General features: G+C 44.7%; 1 protein-coding gene across 2 annotated transcripts in view; it reads left to right on the top strand.

Moving 5' to 3' along the window:
- RNF130 (ring finger protein 130) overlaps positions 1–21,859 on the top strand; it is a 39,585-nt gene that overhangs the window by 1,088 nt on the left and 16,638 nt on the right. For both annotated transcript variants that reach the window (XM_072348004.1, XM_072348003.1), the window contains exons 2-5: positions 5,463–5,657; positions 15,837–16,087; positions 19,236–19,307; positions 19,948–20,030. In XM_072348004.1, the coding sequence (XP_072204105.1) occupies positions 5,463–5,657; positions 15,837–16,087; positions 19,236–19,307; positions 19,948–20,030 (601 nt within the window). The remainder of the gene's footprint in view (positions 1–5,462; positions 5,658–15,836; positions 16,088–19,235; positions 19,308–19,947; positions 20,031–21,859) is intronic.

The following is a 21,859-nucleotide window of genomic DNA, read 5'->3' as shown; positions in this document are numbered from 1 at the left end:
TCCGTGAGGCAATGTAATCAATTAAAACCAGTCTGCGAGCGGTGAATATTAAGAGGGTTTTTTTTTGCTTGGTTTTGTTTTGCTGTGTTTTCCTGAAGAGCCCCGCTGTGTTACTAAAACCCCTCGAGGGTTTAACAAATCAAGGTCAGGACAATATGTTGATGCTCTTTCAGCATCTAGCAGCCTCCTGCCTGCTCCTGCTGCACACGAGGCGGCCGAGCGCACACGCTTTGCTGGTTTCATTGAAGCTCTGTTTCGTTTCCTTTACGAAGCGTTAATTAGAACATATTAAAACATCGTGCTTGTGGGGAAGGATGGAGGAACAAAGCTCGGAGCAAACTGACTGCCCGAGGATTTTGCTTTGTATCTTAAATCCTGCCCCATTCGCTGTGGGTTTGGCCGTCTGTCCCCAGATGCGCTCAGCCTTTCATTCTTTACTCCCTGATGTTCCTCACTTAAACACACATTGCTGTGTGAAGTCAGCAGGCTGTCCTGGAGGCTCTGGGGACCTCACAGTTATCCTAAGGGGTGTTTGGGGGGAGGCTCAGCCCTGCTGCTTTTTCTTGTGCAGGGTGTCAAACCACTTGATTCCTCTAGCAGCTGCTTTGTTAATCAAAAAAACAAACTTCCGGTGTTAATTACTTCTTAATTTTCCCCTATAGCCTTTTCTGGTCTCTTCCAGCACGGTCTTCACTTAAGTGTGATTAAAGCCGTGAGGGAGGCTGACAGCACTCTCAGCAGAAGCAGTGAGAGCAGAGCTGAGCACGGTGCTGTGCACACCCTGAGGAGCATTTCCTAACTTGCTGCTGGAGTGTAAGGTGGTGAACAGTTAGAGTGGGAAAGCACAGCAGGGATCAAGGAGCTGCAGACCTGAATTCTGTGGGTTCAACGTGCTGCAGTGGTCAAAACTTTGCCCTGTGTTGTTGGGAGGTGTTCTCCTTCCGTGTGTCAACAGAAGGCACTTAAAGCAAACACTGCCGTGGTGGTCTTCCTGCAGAGCTGTTCTGAACTGTGCTGCACAGACAGCCATAGAACAGGCGTTTTAATTCTGCCGAGATGCTTCTTGTGGTTTAAAACCCTGTGTTTAGTAGGACAGAGACCGGAGTATGTTATGCTTTTAGTTAAGGTGCTCCTTGAAGACCTGAGAGCCTTGTGATTGTATTCTTCTGCTTTATTTATATCTGGCTCTGATAACAGCGCAGTGCTGCTGTCTGCAGCTGCTGTAATGCCTTTTTATCAGCCGGCTTCTATTGCTGTAGCACTTGTTTGCAATGTATTTGTTGAAATAGCACTTAACACAAGCAGCCAGTGCCAGCCTCTGCTGCTGGAGCAGTAGTGCTCTGCCTTGTGCCCAGCCCTTACGTGTCCCTGTGGCTGCAGCTGCCTGGTGATGCTGTGGTGTTGGTGTCAGGCATTGATCCACCATGGGCCATTGCTTGGGATTTGGTGGTCCTCTGGCACCTGGCTGTTACAATTGAAATGTCTTAAATGTCCCATTCCATGTGCTGTGTTCCCATCCTTTGCCTGCAGGCAGACACATGAGTTTACCAGCTTAGGGCCGGGGTCAGCAGCTGTGTATGTAATGCATGGCCTGGGGTGTGGAGTGCTGTGCTCTGAGGTGGTGGTCAGCTCGTGTTCTTGAATGTGCCTGTTGCTTTATGTTTAATCTCTGAAGTCGTCGCTCTTTTTGATTGCCCAAATGTCAGTACACAATAAATTCAGTCACCTGTTCCTTTATCAGGATCTCTTACACTGAATTCACCATGGTTAGGCTAAAACACGTACCAAAGCTTTCCCTGTGCTTTTTATGGATCCTCGGATGAAATGGAAAGGAGAAAACAGCCTTAGGGAAAGGTAGAGGTAGGGAACAGATGCTCAAGGTGACAAATGGAAGTGCAGCTCATGCCCAGTGCTGTGGGGTTTTGTGTGTGATACAAGCAAGGTTTAGCTGTGGGAGGTTGGGAATGGCAGGTTTAATTGCAGAGCTTTGGGTAATATTTGGGCAGAATTTGGTGTTCCTGTGTGAGATCTAAAACTGAGCTTTGCAACAAGCAAATGCATCCAAAAGGACAGCTTGGTGGAGGGACAGTGCTGTGCCCTGCGTCCATTTTTTGCTCCTCATCTCAGTATCCAGCTTAATTCATAGTCATTCAGTGATAACAAAGCTGGTGGTTTTCTGAGTTTATAGCTGTAATTGTGATACACTTATTGAGCTAGCAAGATTAAATCTCAGCTATTACAGCGCTGCCTGCTTGCCTCGTTTTCTTTTGCTTAGCTGAAACGAGATTGCCATTGTTCAAAGAGTTCCTCCTGCTGCTAAAGCCAAGTGCAGCCAGGGCAATGAGGTAGCATGGCTCTCAGCAGTGAGGTGCTGCCCCGTGTCACTCCTTGGTGCAACTTTGAAAAGCAGGAATTGCAGCTGGTGTGGCTGAGAACCCAATTGGTAATGAAGAAGCACCAATCCATTGAAAGAAAATACTGTTCAGTGTGCACGAGTGGGAAGAAAGCTGTCCTTGAAAGCGGGATGGGTCAGTGCTGCTGTGCTGCTTTTGTAAGTTTCCCAGCTGAATTCCTTCCTTGGGAGCTCCAGTTTTGCACAAAAAGGGATGCGATGCATGCAGGTGTGCTGTGCTCAGGTGTGCCGAGTGGGCAGGGCTGTTTGCTGCTCCATCCTTTGTGCCGCTGCCTGCGCCGGGTGTGGTGCAGCCCTGAAGGTCAGAGAGAGAAAGGATTTCTGAGCACAGAGCTGAGAGCAGCTCTGGTGACTGCTGCTGGTCTGAGGGAATGGAGTGTTAGCTGAGAGGCGATCGATCGGGATATCTGACCTGAAAAAGAGAGGGGGGGAGGAAAGCATAATGGCAATGCAGTTAGTGGGCTGTGGGATGCTGGCACTGCTCTTTTTGTGTGGGAAGGAGGCTAAACCTTGCTCACAGGAGGTGCTGCAGCTCCAGTGCCGCTCTTAGATTGGGGGTGTGCAGTGTAAGCGTGGGGCACAGGGAGCAGCCTGCAGCCAGCCCAATGCATGCAGAGCGCTGATGGAGCCTTTGTTGGTCTGGAACTGAGCTCTTCACTTCATTATTTGCCACCACAAAATGGTTCTGCCTCTTACAGGGGTGAGCTAAAGGGCCTGGTGAGCAATTGGAAGGGATGAGGATTACCGCAGAGGAAGGTGTCACACTGGAACAGGTTGCCCAAGGAGGCTGTGGATGCCCCATCCCTGGAGGCGTTCAAGGCCAGGCTGGATGTGGCTCTGGGCAGCCTGGTCTGGTGGCTGGTGACCCTGCACGTAACAAGGGGGGTTGAAACTGGATGAGCAGCATGAGTCCTTTTCAACTCAGTCCATTCTATGACCAGCAGGCTGCCACTTCAGCGTGAACTCAGTTTTTTTGCCATTGTGTATGTGGCGCATAGACACAAAGAATGGAAGGATGGAGTTGGTCCCTTATGTTTCAGGTTGGTAGGACAGTAGCACGGCAGTAGGGAGGCAGCCTTCTGTACACTTCAATTTTCTGCTGTTGTGGAATTGAATGATTTCTGATGGTATCTTTTTGCATACAAGTGTGTTCTTTTAGAATAGCTCTGATGTAATCTGAAGTCTCTTTTTCATTCCGGCACAGCCACCATCCAGAATCTGAAAGTCTGTGTCCACAACATCCTGATTGCACTTTGGACAGTGGAGTATAGGCAATGCAGTGGTGGGGAGCTATTGCTGGTGGCTCTTAATGATAGCATTTGTTCATCCATCCCTTATGGGGCCAATAAAGGTACTGCTGCCAGTGCTGGGTGGTGGGCAGAGGAGCTGCTGCAGGGCTGGGTGCTGTTGGAAAGCTGGAGCAGGAAGAGGTTTCTGCAGTTGTTCCTGAGTTTTGTTTAGTTAAAAGCAGAAGGGTTACTTAATGTTTGCATGGGGTTAAGCAGGGTGCTGACCTGAAGAGAAGCGCGTTGTGTCTCTGTATTAAATCTCCAGCAACCTGCAGGCTCATCAAACCCAACCAGATTTCCCTTCACGGTTTTGTGTTGCTTACACAGGGCTAAAGCAATGTTGTCGGGACACACTGAATCACCGCACCAGAAGTAACGCTGTGCGTGTTGCTGTGCTGCTGGAAGCTCACATATCAGCACATCTCAGCTCCTAATCCTGTTGGGCCAACAGCATTTTGTAGCTCTGCCCGCTGCCGCGAGAGGCTTTCATCTCTACTGTAGTGGAAAATCTGTGCTACTTTTCCCACAGAGGCTGTTTGCTGTCTCATGCCACTTTCTCTGTCAGTGTTTAAATTTGTACGGCTCAAACATGGGAGTTTGTAGTGGGGCTTTATGGAGCAGGGTTGCATGGTGGGCTTTTCAGAAGCTTCCTCCACTTCAAGCTGCTCTTCCATTCTAGTCAATAAGTCATTATCTAGGTTTCTTAGTGTGCCTTGAACATGACTGCACTGAAGCAAATTACTTGCCGTCCATAGGTGTGCTGCTCTTCATCCTCCCATACAGGATCTCCTGGCTGTAGCATCCGCTCTGAGTTGGTGCTGAAGAACCCCCTTCTTAGAGAGGAAAATTGTATGGGGTGCTTCATCTGAATCACTCTTGGGAACCGTAGCAGTTTTCAGGGCTATTACTCAGATGAATTGTATGTCTGGGGTTTCACTGTTTGTCCCATCCATCTTCAGTATGCAAAGGTGCTTTTATTCATGGCATTTGAAAGGGTAAATACAAGTGCATTGCAAGTTGCTGTTGGTTCTGACTTACTGGAAAAAAATCGTCCATGCTGCACTCTGTGCCTTTTGTACATAGATCTGTGTGGGCTTTGGCTGCTCCAGGATACATTACAGTATCAAAGAGGACCAAAAAAAGGTCTTTGTATGTTGTTGGGCTCACATTTGCCAAGCCTGTTGCTTCTCCTTTGCAGCACCGATACCTATTTAGCAACAGGAGCACATTGTGTTTGCCGGCAAAGCTTGCAGTATAAAAGCTGGCTTTGACTGCTGCTCTCATCCTTGCAGCACCATGCACACAGTAGATAACTGCTCCAAAATCTTCTTGTTTAGTTACTCTTCCCACTGCAGGGATGGCTGTGATTGCATTAGAAAGGAAGAGAATGTTATGCTGCCCACGGTGACTGATAAACAGTTGCTGGGTAGGTGCCCGCAGCACATGAACCATATCCCCATGTTTCTCAGCCTGCAGGCAGGTATTGATTCAAATGGAAATTCATTGTTCTCACTGCACTGGGCTTAAAAATAGCGTCTGTTTGTGAGCCTGATCCTTGGGCATACAGTTATAACTTCAGTGGTGAGATTGAGCTTTCTAAAGGGGACTTCTTTTAACCCAAGGAACGCAGTTAGTATTGGGCTGTATTAACCTGAGGGCAGCAGCTTCTTAGCGCGCAACCACTAATTCAGCACTGTTTTCTTCTCTCTTACCTGTTTGAGCAAATTGCCCTTTGTCTGAATGTGCACCAACTCCTTCAGTTGCAGATCGCCTGGGCTGTGACCCTCGGACGCGTTTCCAAGTCCCTCCCAACACCAAGCAGTGGATCGCTTTGCTGCAGCGAGGAAACTGTACCTTCCGAGAGAAAATCCTGCGGGCAGCTTCACACAATGCCACTGCTGTGGTCATCTACAACAATATATCCAGCGAGGAGCCCGTCACCATGACTCATCAAGGTAAATAAATACAGGCTCTTCCACTGTCTGTTTTGCCACATAAACTGTTGCTGAAGCAGCACACAGATGATGCTGTTGAAGCAGCCTGTCCTCTAATGATGGTTATACGTGCTTATGGTGAAGTAAGCCAGTAATTGTGGAAGAGCTTATTTTGCTTTGGTGTACGTTCTATGCAATGAGAAGTGCTTCTGCAGGGGGAGATGGATGTCAGGGTGTAAGGAAATACCTGTAGGACCTCAGCAGTCAGCACTTCTAACCTTGCTGAGATGAAGAGCAGATGTGATACAACATCAGGCCTAGCATTCCACCTAGCAGGGCTGGGGGGGTGCTGTAGTAGTGCATCTCCATCTGGCTGTCCACAGTATGGGCTTTCAAACATTAGGTCTGAATCTGAGCTTGCACACTTGTGTGCAGTGCTTCAGAGAGTTCTTTTCTTGTGATGCGTCTCTGTTGATTCCTGCATGGTGCTCAAAGCTTAATGATTCAGAGAGCAGTTTGTCTGGTTCTAAGCACTCTAGAATCAGACCACTACTGATCTAGAGTTCTGCGTCTGGTTTTCTGCTGGCTTCTACTTCTTTTTTTAGGTCATTAATGTAAAGAATTGTGCTACTGAATTAATGTAGCAGGGTGGGTCTTAAAGTAAATCTATGATTATAAATGGTTGCTCAGCATTCTAATAATGACATTTTTGGTTTTCCTAGGTTTTTTTACTTCACAATTACTTAGCCTAATCAGGAAGGGGATATTTCTGTCTTTGCTGACTGCTGATGTTGTGGTTTTGTGTATTGTTTGTTTTCCCAGAGGTTTTCAGTTTTCTTTCTGTAAATGCAGGGCATTGCTTGGAAGCTGGAATTTGGGTGATGCTCTCTATATTGTCACACAAATAGCATTCTTCTGTGTAAAGAGGTGATGTGGTTGTGCATCTCCTTCCCTCTCTGCATCCAGACATGATATATGGAAAATGTCTCATGGCTTCTTCTGGTTCAGTGTGGTCTGTCCTTCCCAGTTCTGTCCACCACCAGCATTTTCCAGGGAGATTTTAGCCTCATTGTGGCAATCCTAAGGCTGCTGACATACTGTTTCTAACTTATATATATGTTTCTAACTTATAACTTATATATCCTCCATAGACCCTGCTGCAGGTACTTTGCAGGCAAAAAGCCCCACCTCCAAAGTCTTTAGCTCTGGTCTTTCTTTGAAGTACCTTTATGAAGGTCTGCAGTCTCTCGTTAGCAATTTGTGCCTTCTGTATTATGGCAGAGTTAATTCAAAGTGTTTACTCATGACAAGCTTCCTGTTTGCCCAGTGAACTGCAGGCATGTAAAATGCAGCCTAGTCCTTCAGTGTTAGCTTCAGCACAGTGGAGGTTTGGAATCTAGTGTTCCATTAACTCTCTGATTGTTGTTCAAGTGCAATATTGATTCATGAACCCATGCTTGAATGATGAGTCTGTTATGTGAGTCTCAGGTTGGATGTTAGGAACGATTTCTTCTCTGAAAGAGCAGTGATGGAATGGTACAGCTGCCCAGGGAGGTAGGAGGGTCACCATTCCTGGAGATGCTCCAGAACCATGGAGATGTGGCACTGAGGAATGTGGTCAGTGGGCATGGTGGGAGGGGGGGGCAGTGGTTGGTTTTGGTGGTCTTAGAAGTCTTTTCCATCCCTAACAGTTTGGTGATGCTATGTTTGAGCTCGTGTTGTGTGTAGAGCACTGACACGTAGTCAAGTCCTCCTTAAAAAATACATTCTTTGCAACATAATTGTGCAACTGCCTTATGATGTCTGGGTTCACGGCTGTCTATTTTCTTCCCACAAACAGATAAAAATAGGCCTTACATCACTTTATATCTCTGCACCATAGCTCTTATACTGTTAAGTGCAGAGCCTTAGGAGTATTCTGTCTCTGTGGTTGAGCAGAGAAGAAAACAGCAGGTGCTGATAGCAAACCCGATGAGCTGCTTGCGTCCTCACTTTGATCTTTGCATAATTTCCAATTGTCAGCTTTGGCAATGTCTGTGCTAAAAATAATGACAATATTATATAGATTTACATATGCTGCCCATCTTGAACCTGCAGGGTGGTGATTCCCTATGAAAACAGCTCGGTAAGCAGTTCTCAGCGATGGGATTAATATTTTATCCAAGTTATTTTATGCTTGAACACACATCTTAAACATTTTAATCTTGTGGAAATTTGTTCTTACTGAACATACGGCTTAACAGAATATGAATTCCTTCTGGTGGCCAGATAGCAGCTGTCACTCTTAAATCAGTCTTCCATCACCGTATTAATTGAATGGTTTCTTTTGCTAACATCAAAATTGGGTTTTCCAGTGTGACAGTCTGCTAAGTCTCTGTCTGTTCAGGTTGAGGTTCAAAGGAGGTATTGACCTGAAGGAGTTGGTAGAACTTTCAATATGTGTTTCTGCTGATCTCTTTGCAATGTTTTCTTTCTCTGTATCCTTTCTTGTGTTACTGTTCACCTGTAAAGCAAACCAATTTGACTTATTCTTGCAGATGTCTTTCGCTTAGGCTGATAGAGGACACCTCTTCCCAGCACAGGTTGTGTTGGGCTGTGATATCACTGGCAGGAAGGCAGTTTTATGAGTGGTTTTGCCTGCTACTTCTATTAGAAGTTAGAACAAATATTGTCTAATGTAGAAAAAGCTGATGTGGTGGAGAAAATATTTAGTAGCCGACTCCTTGATAATCAATGATGGGAATAGGAAGGAAATACATGTAAAATAGCTTTTTCTTTCTGATTTCTTTATGTGATGGAGACAACCCTATTAGAGCACAGAACAGTTAAAATTTATTATGAACTCTGTTAAAATCCTTATTTTTATCTGGCTTCATAGAAAAGAATACAAGCTACAGCAGCCTCTAAAGTTAAAATGTCATGCTCTGAATTTCTGTAATGGGTGTAAACAGAAAAAAAAGACCAACAAACAGAAGAGAAAGCATCACAATGGAGCTGCTGGATTCCAAGAGGTAGAGTTCAGCAGCACTGGAGGAATTTCTTGGAGCTACTTAAACACTGCTAAAACTTCTATAGTCTGTAACATGAAGTTGCAGGCATCTCATCAGATAGATCGATATTGCACTGCTGGACTCTTAATCCACAGCTCAAAGTTAATTTCATTGTGTTACAGTTTTGTTCTTGCTCTCAATTTTTCTCTGAGACATTAGTATAAAAAAACAAAACAGGAAAAACAACTCACTGTATTTGGAGATTTAAAAGCAAGGATAAGTAATCTTCAGTAGGCTCGCTGTAGTTGTGTGTCTTTGATCGTTTGATATTGTTAATTGTTCATATGTGCTAATTGGAAACTTTGGAGCATATGTCAATAACAGTTGATCTGTTTATTGGAGGTGCATCAGGAAAAGCTGCCATGCAGTAGATGGAGTTGTCTGACACTTGGCAGGATGTGGGGAGAGGTGTTGGGGATGCACACTGTGCCATGGGGAAACAAAGCTTTCCTTTAGGCAAGGCAGGCTCAGTGCTTTGCAGAGCTTCCTCTTCCCTGTGTTCCTGCATGTTACGCATCTCATCCACAGCTGGAATAACACGAATTGGGCTTGTTTTTCCTTATCCATCTGAAAGGGTAATTAGTTCTGTGACTGCAAAATGGCCCATGGGACCATTAGTGACTGTAAGTAATTACCTTTTTTTTTTCTTAGCCAAAGACTGCGCTCAGGCTGCAGAGTAATTCCGAAGTCCATGGATTCTGTGGAATCAGATTTGTTACGTAAACCTATGAATACGCTGTTTGCTAAGTTCTAAAGACTCTTTGTAGCATCCTTGGGTATGGTTCTGTCACCACATGTCCTGTGGGATTGCTGGGCTTGTTTGGCAACACTGTCCAGATGGATGGATCTGTATTGAGGCTGTCTGCAGGCAGAAGAAAATACCAGACCCTGACAGACTGCTCTTACTAGAAATCCCCACGTTTTCTAGTTCCAGCATGCGTTATTGGGAATAGGGATTGCTATCCCAGAATAACAAAATGGAGGATGCCAACAACTACCTGCTTGTGTTAGAAAATACAAGAGTATAGGGAGTTTTAGATATCAAAATCCAACTGTATCTTAAATTGGTGGCTGGACCTGAAAGGTCTGCTGAGGTGCTCTGGGTTGCGGCAAAGAGGTAGGTGGGGTTAGAATATGGCTAAGCTTGAGGAAATGTGACATGGAGTAGCTCTACTGTCTCATGTCAGTGGGATTTGGACTTGGGAATAAAACAGGATGATTTAGCAACGATGGTTTGGATTTTATGCAGATTTATCCTGAGGAAGCCTCTCACTGAGTGCCAGAACAGAGCAACAGGGTTATGGATTCGTGTGTCAGCAGCTGAATTGTGAGCGCGGCCCGACAGCTTCATCAGTGGATCCTGCCGTGTAGCTCTCCTTTATGAACTGCAGGACACAGCAGATTGTGGGGCTGATCTCCAAGTATGACAGCAGTGCTGTACCGAAGCACAGTTCGTTGCTCTGTGCAGGAGGATGAGCACAGGGAGGCTTGTTCCTGCTTCTAAGATTGTTATTTAATACCTATGGATTTATTTTTCAACACGTAATGAGTTAGCACAACAAGAACCTGATTGGGCTCTGTTTGTTTGGAAGTTCATTCTGTCACACCCATCTTTGGAAAGCTGCTCTTGCCCTTCCTGGTTTTCTGGTTACATGCCTCAATCATAGGCTGCTCTGGAAGGAGCAGAGCTCGGAATGTCCCCATTGATGTGAGCAATGCACTTTGCCTTTCACAATCCTGCCATGCCTTGGGCCATGGTTAGGTGACGTAGTCCAGTGTCCTTCCTTACCATGGCAGAATCAATCTGCTGAAGTTCCTTCTGCTGCAGTTAGAGTTTTGTCTGTTCTGCGGGCATAACTTCGCTCCATTTCCATTGCAATTCAGTGAAGCCTGGTCCTCGCTAGGCTTGAATATCTGCTCTTTTGTTCTCCTGAGGAAGCAGTCAGAATTCAAGTCTTGGCCTCAGAAGCAATTGTTTGTCAGGTTGTTCTGTAGAAGTTTGTGTAGCAGAGAGAATTGATTTCAGAAATAGCTGCTCAGTGTTTGGTGGTTCTGCAGGTCATGTTTAGCCAACGCACCCCTTGAAAATGTGGCTGTTAGCTCACAGTTTCCTATACTGCTGTCACTTACCATTTTCTCACGGTAGTGTTGGAACATCTGTTCTGGTACAGTGTCAGACACATCAGATATCCTACAGTTAATGTTTACATATAGTCAAGAATTCAATGCTTACAGCGTTATAAAGACAACAGGAAGAAAAATGCTTTGAAGTGCTGTTCAGTCTCATTTTAAAATGGAAGCCCGTTGGCATTAAGTTCTTGCCTTGCTCAGAACTGAGAACTGACAAATACTATTGTTTTGCTTCTGCTTTCAGAAGTATTTGATTTGGGGCATCTCAGACAACATACCACCATTGTGGTAGCACTGCCAGCCTGGATGTGCTCTTCCTTTCTGAGTAGATCAAAATAAAAGCGTGTGTAGCTAGACCTGTTTTAATCACTCTGACCAATGCTAAGACTCTTCTTTTTACTGCCTGCTTTTACAAAGTCTGCTTTAGAATATAAGACTTCATTCTAGTGATGAATTTCTGGTTTGTATCAGGATAAAATTTTACAAAATCTGAAGAATTTGTGTGTAGGTACCCATTGTTGGGAGGTACTGTGGAACTGATGTCTGTTCTAAGGGCCCACCTTTTCTAGCAGTGCAGATGTAGCGTTATTTTCATTATCATATAATTTTCTAACATAGATATAAACCTGAGCTTGGAAGTGTCATCCTGAAATGAGCAGAGATGTTTCTATGACTATCAGCATAGCCCCTTGTGCCAACTTTGTCATTACTTTCTGGTTTTCTTTAATTGCTTTTCCTCTGACTTGGAGTTGGATTCCTTGCTCCTGCTTTTCATTTATTTCCGATGGTGTGTTCATATATTTCCACTTGGTGGCTGAGGGACCAACCTTTCCATGTGCCCTTTGCTGTCTTCAATGCAGCATCCTCTCCTTCCCTCTTCTCCATCTCAGTGCAGATGTCTACTGGGGCATTCACAAAACTTCCACTTCATTAAAAGTTCATTAGTAACAACAGTGCTTGTTTTGTGTTTCCTGTTTTCTTCTTTGATGTTTTGTGGGCCCCCAAATTATATCTTATTGTTGGCCAATGAGTTCTCAGAGTTGTGTTCGTTTCCACAATTGTCGTCTTTCTTGCAGACAGGGCTCTGTAGATAACCTCTGACAGTCATATTCTGGTCCTTGGGGATAGAAGAGGAACGAGACTCCTTTAAATCAAAAAACTACTTGGAGGTTTTCTCCTGGGGGATGGGGAAGGGGGGAAGCAGAAATATTCTTCCTTTGTGTGTAAGTTTCTGTGCTTGCCTCTGCAATGTCGTTTCACAGGAACGTTGGGACTTGCTCATTAACTCACTGTTCATAATAGCCAAAAGCCAGACCACGGTGGTAGTATTTTCCATGTTATCTGTGAGTCTTTATTCTAGTGCAAGTATGTATTAAAATATCACGGAGCGTGGCTTGAAAGGGCTATTGGAGGTCTGGAATCACTTGATCAGGTGTGCTCCACCAGACCTAATGGGTAACTGCTGTTTGTGGTGGTCTATGTTAATCCAAGAAATCTGGCACTGATTGATCCCTTTGCTGCACACTGAATGGTGTGTGCGTGTGTTTATTTCTGATGCACGTTCAGAAATGCTTTAAAAAGTGACTGAATTCAATTGGTTTGTGAAAACTGGCAGTTCCCAGTTATGTGATCGTTTTGATGTCTCTATCATTGTGATTTGTCTTTCAGTATCTGAATCATGCCCTGAATTCAACCAGCAAGCAACTTTCTGTACTGTTCTTTACTTTTATTAGAAAGCTGGGGATTTTGCAGGCCTTTATAACTGACACCTACAAAATGAGTCAGATAAATGTGTGTTAGGTTTGGGTTTTTCAGAACGCCTCAGTTACAATTAAATGTCATTTGCTGCTTAAGGAGAGAACAACATTCTTTTGCAAGTGTGAGCTGAGTGCAGTCTGTGCCTCATGCTGTGTCTGCAACGTGCATCAGCAAGTGCAGTCAAAGGCTAAGGAAGTTGCAAGGACTTCAGCTGAAAGCAGCAGCCCTCAGAAAAGTGCTCACCTTTGGTGCAAGTGGGTTAATTCTCAATTTCCTGCAGATCTTGTTTTTTTAATGCCATCAAAACCACTCTGTGCCTCTTACAGGTGGTCCTTCATGTGCCATTCTTCAGCTGGGATTTGAAGTTTGTTCTCCTTGTCTGCAAGGAGGTTCTTTGCAGCACTGCAGTGCTGGCAGCAGCTCAGGAGTTGTCACCTTCCCTTGTTCCACAGCATTGACCAAGCAGCTGCTTGGGCCACTTGGGAGCCCGGGAGGAAAGCAAATATCTGCTGCTCAGCAGTTGTTTTGTCTGTCCACTGTTCCCAGGGGTGAGAGGTGGGTGGAAGGTGCCTGAAATCCCCTCTTTGAACCATGCCCGTCTTAAGCTTGGTGTCCTTCCCACAGCTGGCTCCATTTGGAGCTTCAGAGAAGTGTATGGCAGTCAAGAATCAACATAAAGAAAAATTGGCAAGGGTGACTGTTTGCTCGTGGTGAGACTGGGAATCTTCCTTTCAGACGACTTTCAGTTGACTTTCTAAATGTACTAGGAGATATGGTGAGCCAGCAAAGTAATCTCTGTAGGGCTCTACAGGAAACTCCCCATTGCATTGTTCCTAGTGCCTTCTCGCCTGCTACATCCTTCTCTCATCTCCTGTCTTGATGTTGTATTCCACAGGCTTAATCATTAAGTGCAACTTCCTTTCCATACACACAGTTGTGTAGCTATCCCATTAAGTATGCACATAGTAAAATTGCAGGTTAGAGCTGTTTGGGATTGGATGATGACAACTGATTTATATTTGCAGGTGTCAACGTTTATCTTGGTGTACTGTCTGTCCAAGCTTCTCCCTGGGTGGGTGTGTAGTTCATCGACTGTAGCTTTCCAGCTCCTTTTTGTTGGATGCTGTTCTTTGCTCAGGAGAGCGTTGCTTTTCAGAGATCTATATAAAGACCATACTCTAACTTCTTGCTGTCAGTCTGTCTGTATTCACCTGAGGATTACTTTTTTCTGCTTATGTTTCAGAAATGCAAGATTTCAAGGTGCTGAAAATAAATAAGTCAGTGCCTCCTCCTGCCCCCAATTCTTCCCAAGCAGGGAGCTCTTGCTATAATTATTTAGGGTGATGCCCCTGACAAAAATATGGATGAACCAAGTCCCAGTTTCCACTGAGCTTCGGGATGTTAAGCAGGCACAATTTATTTTCCTTCTCCGCTGTTCTCCTTGGCTCTCACAGGGTCAGAAGCAGCAGTAGCACTTGGGCTGTTTGCAGTGGAGTCGTTTGGAATGCCAATGGCTTTGCAGTGATGCCAGAGGTTCCCTTTGCACCGAGCCTTATAAAAAACCTGTGGCAGATTGTCAGCTTTGTCACATTGTCCGGGCAGCAGGGAATAGGTGGAGGCTTCAGCTTTTAATTCAGATGGAACTGGACTGGTATCAGAAAATCTTAGTCAGCTTTGCTTCATGGGTAGCTGTATAAATCGCGTCAGGATGCTGTGCTGAGAGCTTCTGACTGATACTTGGATAGGAACGTAGTGCTGTGGGCCAAATAATACCTCCTGGGGAAACATAGTGCAACATATGCTCTGGGGAAAACAATCCTCCTGCCCATCTTCGCTATCAGAAGATGTGAGGAAATGAAGTGGCGCCTGGGGAGAGCATCAGGCAGTGTTACGTTATTGGCTCTGGGTTGATCTTATATCATCTGAGCTGCGGGAGTGCATGTTGTATCTGCATACAGCACCTTGAATTGCAGGAAAGGAGGATTTTTGTCCTGTCATCAAGTGCAAAGACTTCTCAGCTGGACAAGATAGGAGTGTTCTGGCAGCTCTAGGTAAATGTTGGGAAGCGCCCTTTGAAAACTGAGGACAGTGACTGTAACAGTTACTATATGGACAGTGACTGTAACAGTTACTATATGGACAGTGACTGTAACAGTTACTATTTGCCTTTGTGAATGGGAAGAACAGCAAAGTAACACTTTGACAACTTAGGAGTTCTAGAAAAGCCCCGTTTGGGGATATGAGTGGTTTTGGACTTGTCACCCTCACTTACTCTGCTCTCTGTTTCAAAGATTCTGTCCTTTTTAGTCTTCTGCTTCATATTCTGGGTACAGTAACTTAAAAATAGGGTTCTGATTAAAGGGCTTAAAAGAAATCCCCTGTATTAACACAGAATCTCGTGTTTTCTGGTCACTGTCACACCAAGTTCTCTGGCTCAAATCTGCTCCAAAGCCAGAACCGCAGTGCTGAGGTCACCCACGTTCTACTGTTCCTCTTTTAGAGAATGTGAATTGGTGCGAGCAGATGGAGGGAGCAGATGAGCAGGCTTCACCAGCATCTTGAAAATAGATCTTGAGAAGGGGTTTCAGTGCAGATCTGCATGAAGAAGAACAGCCTGCCTGTTGTTTTTTTTTTTGTCTTAGAAGCTCTTTGCTAATTTATTGAGCATGTCTTTGGTTGGATGATAAAACCAGCTCTCATGTTTCTGCTCAGTTTTTCTTTTCCACTTTCCAGCCAGGCTTGTTTGCTTTACTTCCTCTTCTATGGGAAGTGGTGGGGGTAGAAGTTCTGGCTTTGTTGCTTCTTTGGAATTGTGATTTGTAGGTCCTCGGCAGGCTTTCTACATGTGATATCCTCATAACCACATCAGGGAACTTTCCAATCTCCCCCGCTCAGCTCTGTGTGTACTGACACCACTCATCTTCCAAATGTGTTTTTTTCTCTAAGTTGCCTGTTAAAGTAATCACTGCTTCCAGTCTGGACCAAATATATGATTTAAGACCTGTTCAGACTGTGCACAGTGGTTATAATGTGGGGAGCGCTGTTCCCTGGTAGGATGTGTGCAGCTGCAAACAGTTGGCATGTCAGTACCTTACCTGGAAAGCTTGGGTTGGAAGGATGAGCCTGAGCAGGGCTGAGCACCCAACATGCCATATGTGACCTGGATAAAATTATTTATCAGATGGTTTTCTAAATGGAAAATCTTACTGGCATCGTGCTCTGTGGATTTAAAGTGTCAATTAATCTTTGTTCTCTTTTATAGGAACTGGAGACATTGTTGCTGTCATGATTACAGAATCAAAAGTGAAGGAGATCCTGAATTATTTGGAGAAGAACATCTCTGTCCTGATGGCCATAGCAGTGGGTTCCCGTGTTCCTCTAAAGAACTTCAGCCGGGGCTCCCTAGTCTTTGTGTCAATATCTTTCATTGTTTTGATGATAATTTCTTCAGCGTGGTTAATATTTTACTTCATCCAGAAGATCAGGTACACAAGTGCACGTGATAGGAATCAGGTAAGGGCACTTTATTTTTCCTTCTCCATGTTCCGGAGGTGATGTTGCTGTATACAGTACTGTGTGGAGAATTCCCTTCTTGGAAAGGACATTGGGAGTGGGGAGTAAAGTTAAACTGTGGTTATGCTTATATGGTGTGGTGGAGCTCAGAGCTGATGTTATTAATTCCATCTGTTATTGAGGATACCTTTAGTAAAAAGTAAGGCAGTTCAGTTGTTGTTCTCAAACTGTAAATTAATGAACATTACAGTAAGAAAACTAAGATACAGAGCTGGTTAGTGATCTGCACTGACTTTAAGATCCTTCTTGATAAGGACTGCCTCATTTTCCTGGTCATAAATGCTAAGTAATATTTTGTCCAGCATAACTTTCTGATTGTCTTTTTCTCTGTTACTGTAAGAAGCTAGATCTGAATTAAATGCACGCATGCTCAGAGGTCTTGAATAAATGAAGTCATCCATGTAAATATGGCTGGGACTTCAGAAGTAAATGTTTTACTAACATGGACTCGATGACCTGCCATCTCAGTAGTGTGTCCTGGGTTTATTGCAAAGGAGGAGGAAAATGACTGTTCTCTTTGGCTCTGTGCATCTCTATCAAGGGTGCCTTACAAAGCTGCTGACCTCTAGCCGCTGTCCCTCTTCCTCTGATTTAGGACTGACCTTTAAGGGCAAACTGTGAGGTGGCAGTACTGGCTCTTGAAAGCGCTTTGTCAAACCTAAAACAAACACAGACTTACAAAGCTTCAACTGCAACAGAGGATTTCCCTTCTAGTTTCTGGAAATAGCATCTGATGCTGCCGGTCCCGTTACATTTCCCTAAGGATGTCATTCTGAAGTGACCGATCTGTGCCGGGTACTCAGTGCAGTCCCTTGAGGTGGTAGAAGTTTAAATATAAGTGTTACTCAGCGATAGTCTGTGGAGTACTGAACTGTACCTGCTGTGTCCCCTGCATGGTCTGAGGCTTCTTCCAAACGTCTCAAAGCAGCTGCTCTGTGGGGTTGGGGCCTTTCGTGACCTTTCTTCTTTCTTTAGATTTTTCACAAAGGTCAGAAGAAACACGATGAAAATTTGATGTGGTTTAAAAAGCTGAGCTTATTAAACTTGAATGAGGAGGTGACGACAGCTCCGGCTTGTTTTTGAAGCGCTTTGAAAGCTCTCTCAGAGAGAAGGCTGTGCTGTTAGAGGGGAAAGCACTCGTTTTAACTGAAAAACAAGATCCCAGCTTGGGGCTAGAGGCACCTGTTAAAAAAAGTATGCAAAACATCAAAAACATGCCGTGTTTTATAGATAGTGCAAGTAGATAAGGGTATTTCACATGGTTACTCTTGTGCGTTTCCACCAGTGGTATGAAACTCCTTTGCATGTGCTGGTGCCCTTTTTCCATTGAGGTGCATGTGCTACATGCCTGTGCCCCAACTTAACCAAATAGCAAATCTCAGCGTTCTCAAGGTTAGCATTTCAAAGCACTTGTGAAAATTAGAAGGTGGAAAAGGTGGATTTCTTAAATGGAGATGAAAGTTGTCGTTTAACAGATGTGTTTCTTGGGAGAGATTTGCTGGGATGAATCCTTTCTCAGTTGAAGGGTATTTCCTAAGGCTTCACATGGTACAAACACAGGCAGCACAACTAATTATACGTGCTACCCCCGGTGACTTGGGTAGGTAGTGTTGGTCATGTAAAGCCCACACCATCTCAGCACTGTTCCTCTCTTAGCACTCACACTTTGGCTGTGCAATGGTGATCACTCCAACAGCATTCTGGTGTTGTGTCATTCAGTGCTGGAGCCAGTATGCTTGTTCCAGGATGCACAGCTTAGATTTGCTTATGCTGACTGGTTTCTCATGTGTTGAAGTTAGGATGAGATTTCTTCCTTTTGGAGGCATAGAGTTTCCCAATCCCGCCTCTGTTCTGGATGGTACTTGCCATGGTTGACACCCAACACTTTTTGTTTCAAATCAGCATCCTAAAAAAAAAATAAATAAATAAAAGGAAGGAGCTGTTTTAATGTGGAGGCAACAACAGCAAAAATTGAATTATATAATTCCAGAATGATGTTGGTACAGTTGGAGGCCTTGAGTAGATACACACAGTTGTAGTGGCCTTCAGGGGCCTCTGTGTTTCTCAAATCAAAACAGCCTGTGCTTATATGGATAGAAAGGAAGTGAATGGTACAGGGTGGGGTGGTTAAAGAACTTGGCTTTTCAAGTGTGTAGGAGGTGGGTAGGCACAAGAAATGCACACTTGTTCCAAGCTGTACGGGGGGGGTTGGTATGTGCATTTCATGTTCTTAGAATCTGTCTCTCAAAAACAGAATATTTGGTACAAGAGGAGTGTAGGACAAAATAGAGGAACTTCCTTCCTTCCAGTAAATGTAAACCCAGTCTCAAGCTCCTGACATGAGAAGGTGTGAGCATTGTGCTGCTCGGTGCATGGGACCCACGAGCCCACAGACCAGCAGCCAGGCAGTGGTTGCACAGGAGGGCAACGTGCACCCAGAGGTGGTCATTGTGTACAGCAAAGGCCCAGCTATTTGTTGTTGTCAGAGTGAGGTTAATGCTGAAAGCAACGTTCGTTTCAGCTTTAACTCAAGTCTGAATCGAATCTTTCAGATTTCGTGACCTACAAGGTTTTGCTTTGTGTGGTAGCGGTGGTTTTGGGTAAGGGCAGGAGAAACTAGGTTACCCTGAGGATCTGCTGTGTCTCAGAACAATATCAGCCTGCGCTCAGGGAGGGGAGAAAATTCCAGCCTAAGAGAACAGAGTATGTTCCAGCATGCTGAATGAAAAGCAATAGGAAAAGAAGACGACAGAAATCACCGGGGGGCACGTTGCTTCAGCTCCTGCATTGCAGGCTGGGTTTGGTTAGCTTGTCACACATGTTGGGTGACTTCTGTGGAGCCCAGCGTGGTCTGTGAGCTTTGTGCCCACACAGTGTGTGCATTCCTGTGCTCTGCTGTTGGGTTGTTTTGTTTCCTGACAAATGTCTAACTGTGGGCTTTGCTGTTTACGCTGTTAATCACAGTGTTGGCCCACTGTCAGTGTGTATTGCAGTGGCAGTATCGAGCCCAAATAAGTCATTATAACGGGCAGTAATGAAGCTTGATTATCAGAGCTAATTTGTGTTCTCTTCTTTGTCACTTCATTAGCGTCGCCTTGGAGATGCTGCCAAGAAAGCTGTTGGTAAATTGACAACCAGGACAGTAAAGAAGGGAGATAAGGTATAATGCTATTTCAACGTGATAAATGTGGGCATCATGTTTCGTTTTTGTCATAGGAAACAGTTTATTTCTCAGCTTTTCCTATCTCTTCTGGTATTCCGATCTTCCCTTCCTTGTTGGAGACTGCTTATCGTATGGCACAGTGTTTGTGTGACTCGTTGTATTGCTGTGTGCTGTAAGCCTGTACATTTCAAAGGAGTTTTTCTCACTGAAGTACTTCTTGTGCTCCATCTGGCAACTGTGACTGAGTGGGGTTTTTTTTATGCTAGCTGGCATGCAGAATTCCCAAAAAGCTTATCCTCAAAAACCCCAAACTCAACCCTTTTCCTTCTGCCGCAAAGCTGAGGTGATTCCTGTAGGGAAATCCCTACTAAATATATCACAAGAATTCAACTAGTATTATAAATGCCTTAGCTGATGCTTCGTATGGTCGGTTATCAGCTCCAAAGGAAGGGGAATGGTTTCGTATGCATGAGATACTCCTCTGAGCTGTGTTGGGATGTAACCACCCTGCCATCATTTCTCTATCTTCTTGGTAATTTCCGCTCTGACACAACATGGTTCTCATACTGATTGCAATTACTTTTACCTTTGTCACAGCCTAAGCTCTTGACTTGAATTTCCATTCTGTTTGTTTTAGGAGACAGACCCAGACTTTGATCATTGTGCTGTCTGCATTGAGAGTTACAAGCAGAACGATGTTGTTCGCATTTTACCATGCAAGTAAGCTAGTAGAGTTGCTTTGTTTGGAAACTGTTTTGTTGTGTTTGTTTTTTCCTTCTTGCTCCTTTCCTTCATTTCATGTTAAATGTGCACTGTAATGTGAGTTATGCCCCAGTCCTTCATTTATGAGGAAGATTTAGAAATCAAAGGAGAAACTTCTGGAAACTGTCCCACCTCAAGGCTGATGGTTGGAACTCAGGGTAGCTCAAGGGTTTGCAGTGGGTGCTCTCAAATCTCTCTCCTCTCCCTTTGATGCTGAAGAGGGCTCAGTGAGGGGTCCTTGCTGATGGAGAGCACACAGCTGATGAGGAACCATCTCCTACCACTTGAGCATATGGCAAAACTGGGACTGAAGGCCACTTCACTAGATAAGTGCCCAGCACTGCCCGAACATCATATGTCTGGCCAGTATCAGCAGATATAATACAGATCTTTTGACCAGGATGATCGTGTATTTATTTGACAAGTCTCTTTCCTCTAGATGCCTGCTGCAAGCCGTGGTGGTGCAGGCAGAGCTCCCTGGTCACAGCTGCTGCAGGGAGCTGAGGGGCTGCACCTGGCCGCTGCCTATGCACAGCTTCCCTCATTGCAGTGCCCCACTGAGCCTTTTCCACAGATCCTTTTCTGTTCTGTTTTTCAAAAGAATATAAGGTCAGGGAAGGCTCCGACTGCATTCCTGCTGAAGGCTGCACGGTGACTTTCATGTTCGCTTTCTGGTTGTCTTTTTGAAATCTCCCTTTTCATCTGCTTCAGTTCAGCTTTGAGTTAAGCACAAGCCTGTCTTGGTTAGGTGGAACACTGAGATGGGTGCTTTCTAAGAGATGCTTTTTATACTTGTTGAATGAGCGAAGGGGCAACCAGTGCCTGCAGAGATGAGCCAGATGAATTTCAGATGGCATGTAAAACTTCTCAGTCTACTGAGGTCTTCTCCTCAAATCTTGTTGTAGAGACTTAACCCCTTCTTACTTCCTGACATTTCAAATTCTCCTTTTTGGTACAACATGCAAAGTTAGTATGAAATAAATAAATAACTACAGGAGGATCTTAAAGATGGATGAGAAAATAAATCTCTCATGGCGAAAAGGGCTTAACCAAGGGGAAGCAAATGAAGGGCTGGCAGTCCTTCTTAGTGTGTGTTTTGAGGAAGCTGTAACTATTACACAGTAGGAACCACTGACAAATTGATTGAAAGGTGGTATTTCCCATTGATACAAGAATTGTTCTCTCCAGTTAAGTGTGGTCTGTCGTGCTGTCTCTACGGAGAGGCGTCTGGTTTGGACAGACATACAGCTGATAGAAATGACAGCATTTGCAGTCATTCACATTGCTCTTCAGGAAAAAAAATATGCTCAGTCCAAGCAGCTTGTAGCCACAGAACATCCTAAATTGGAAGGGACTTGTAAGGATCATTAAATCCATACCTACAGATTTTCCTGCACAGGGATAAGGCAGCCCTCTGCCCTGGACTTACAGACCTGAAGAGCAGTTTTGTCTTCTGTGAATGACACTGTGAGTTAAACTAAGCAGTGTATGTGAATGTTGGAGGGAATGTAGCTGAAGTCAAGCCTCCTGGACAGTGTTCTTTCATCAGATTGTTCCACTTCAGCATCACACAGCATCTGGGAGATGAAGGGGTACTCTCTCACCAGGTAGAGAGTAATCTGGAAACAGGTAGTGTGAAGGAAAGATGGCAGTGAGAGATAAGGGAGGGGGACAATGAAGCGATGAGCTGGAGAAAAGCACAGAGAAGGACATTGGAAAGGAGAAAAGATGGTCTGGGAAGAAACATCACAGTGTAGAAAGAGGATGAAAGGAATCATGAACATCTT

This window comes from Excalfactoria chinensis, chromosome 13 (assembly GCF_039878825.1).
Source record: "Excalfactoria chinensis isolate bCotChi1 chromosome 13, bCotChi1.hap2, whole genome shotgun sequence".
Taxonomy (NCBI): domain Eukaryota; kingdom Metazoa; phylum Chordata; class Aves; order Galliformes; family Phasianidae; genus Excalfactoria; species Excalfactoria chinensis.
The sequence above is the reverse complement of the archived record's forward strand: the minus strand, read 5'-3'. Positions and strand labels throughout refer to the sequence as shown.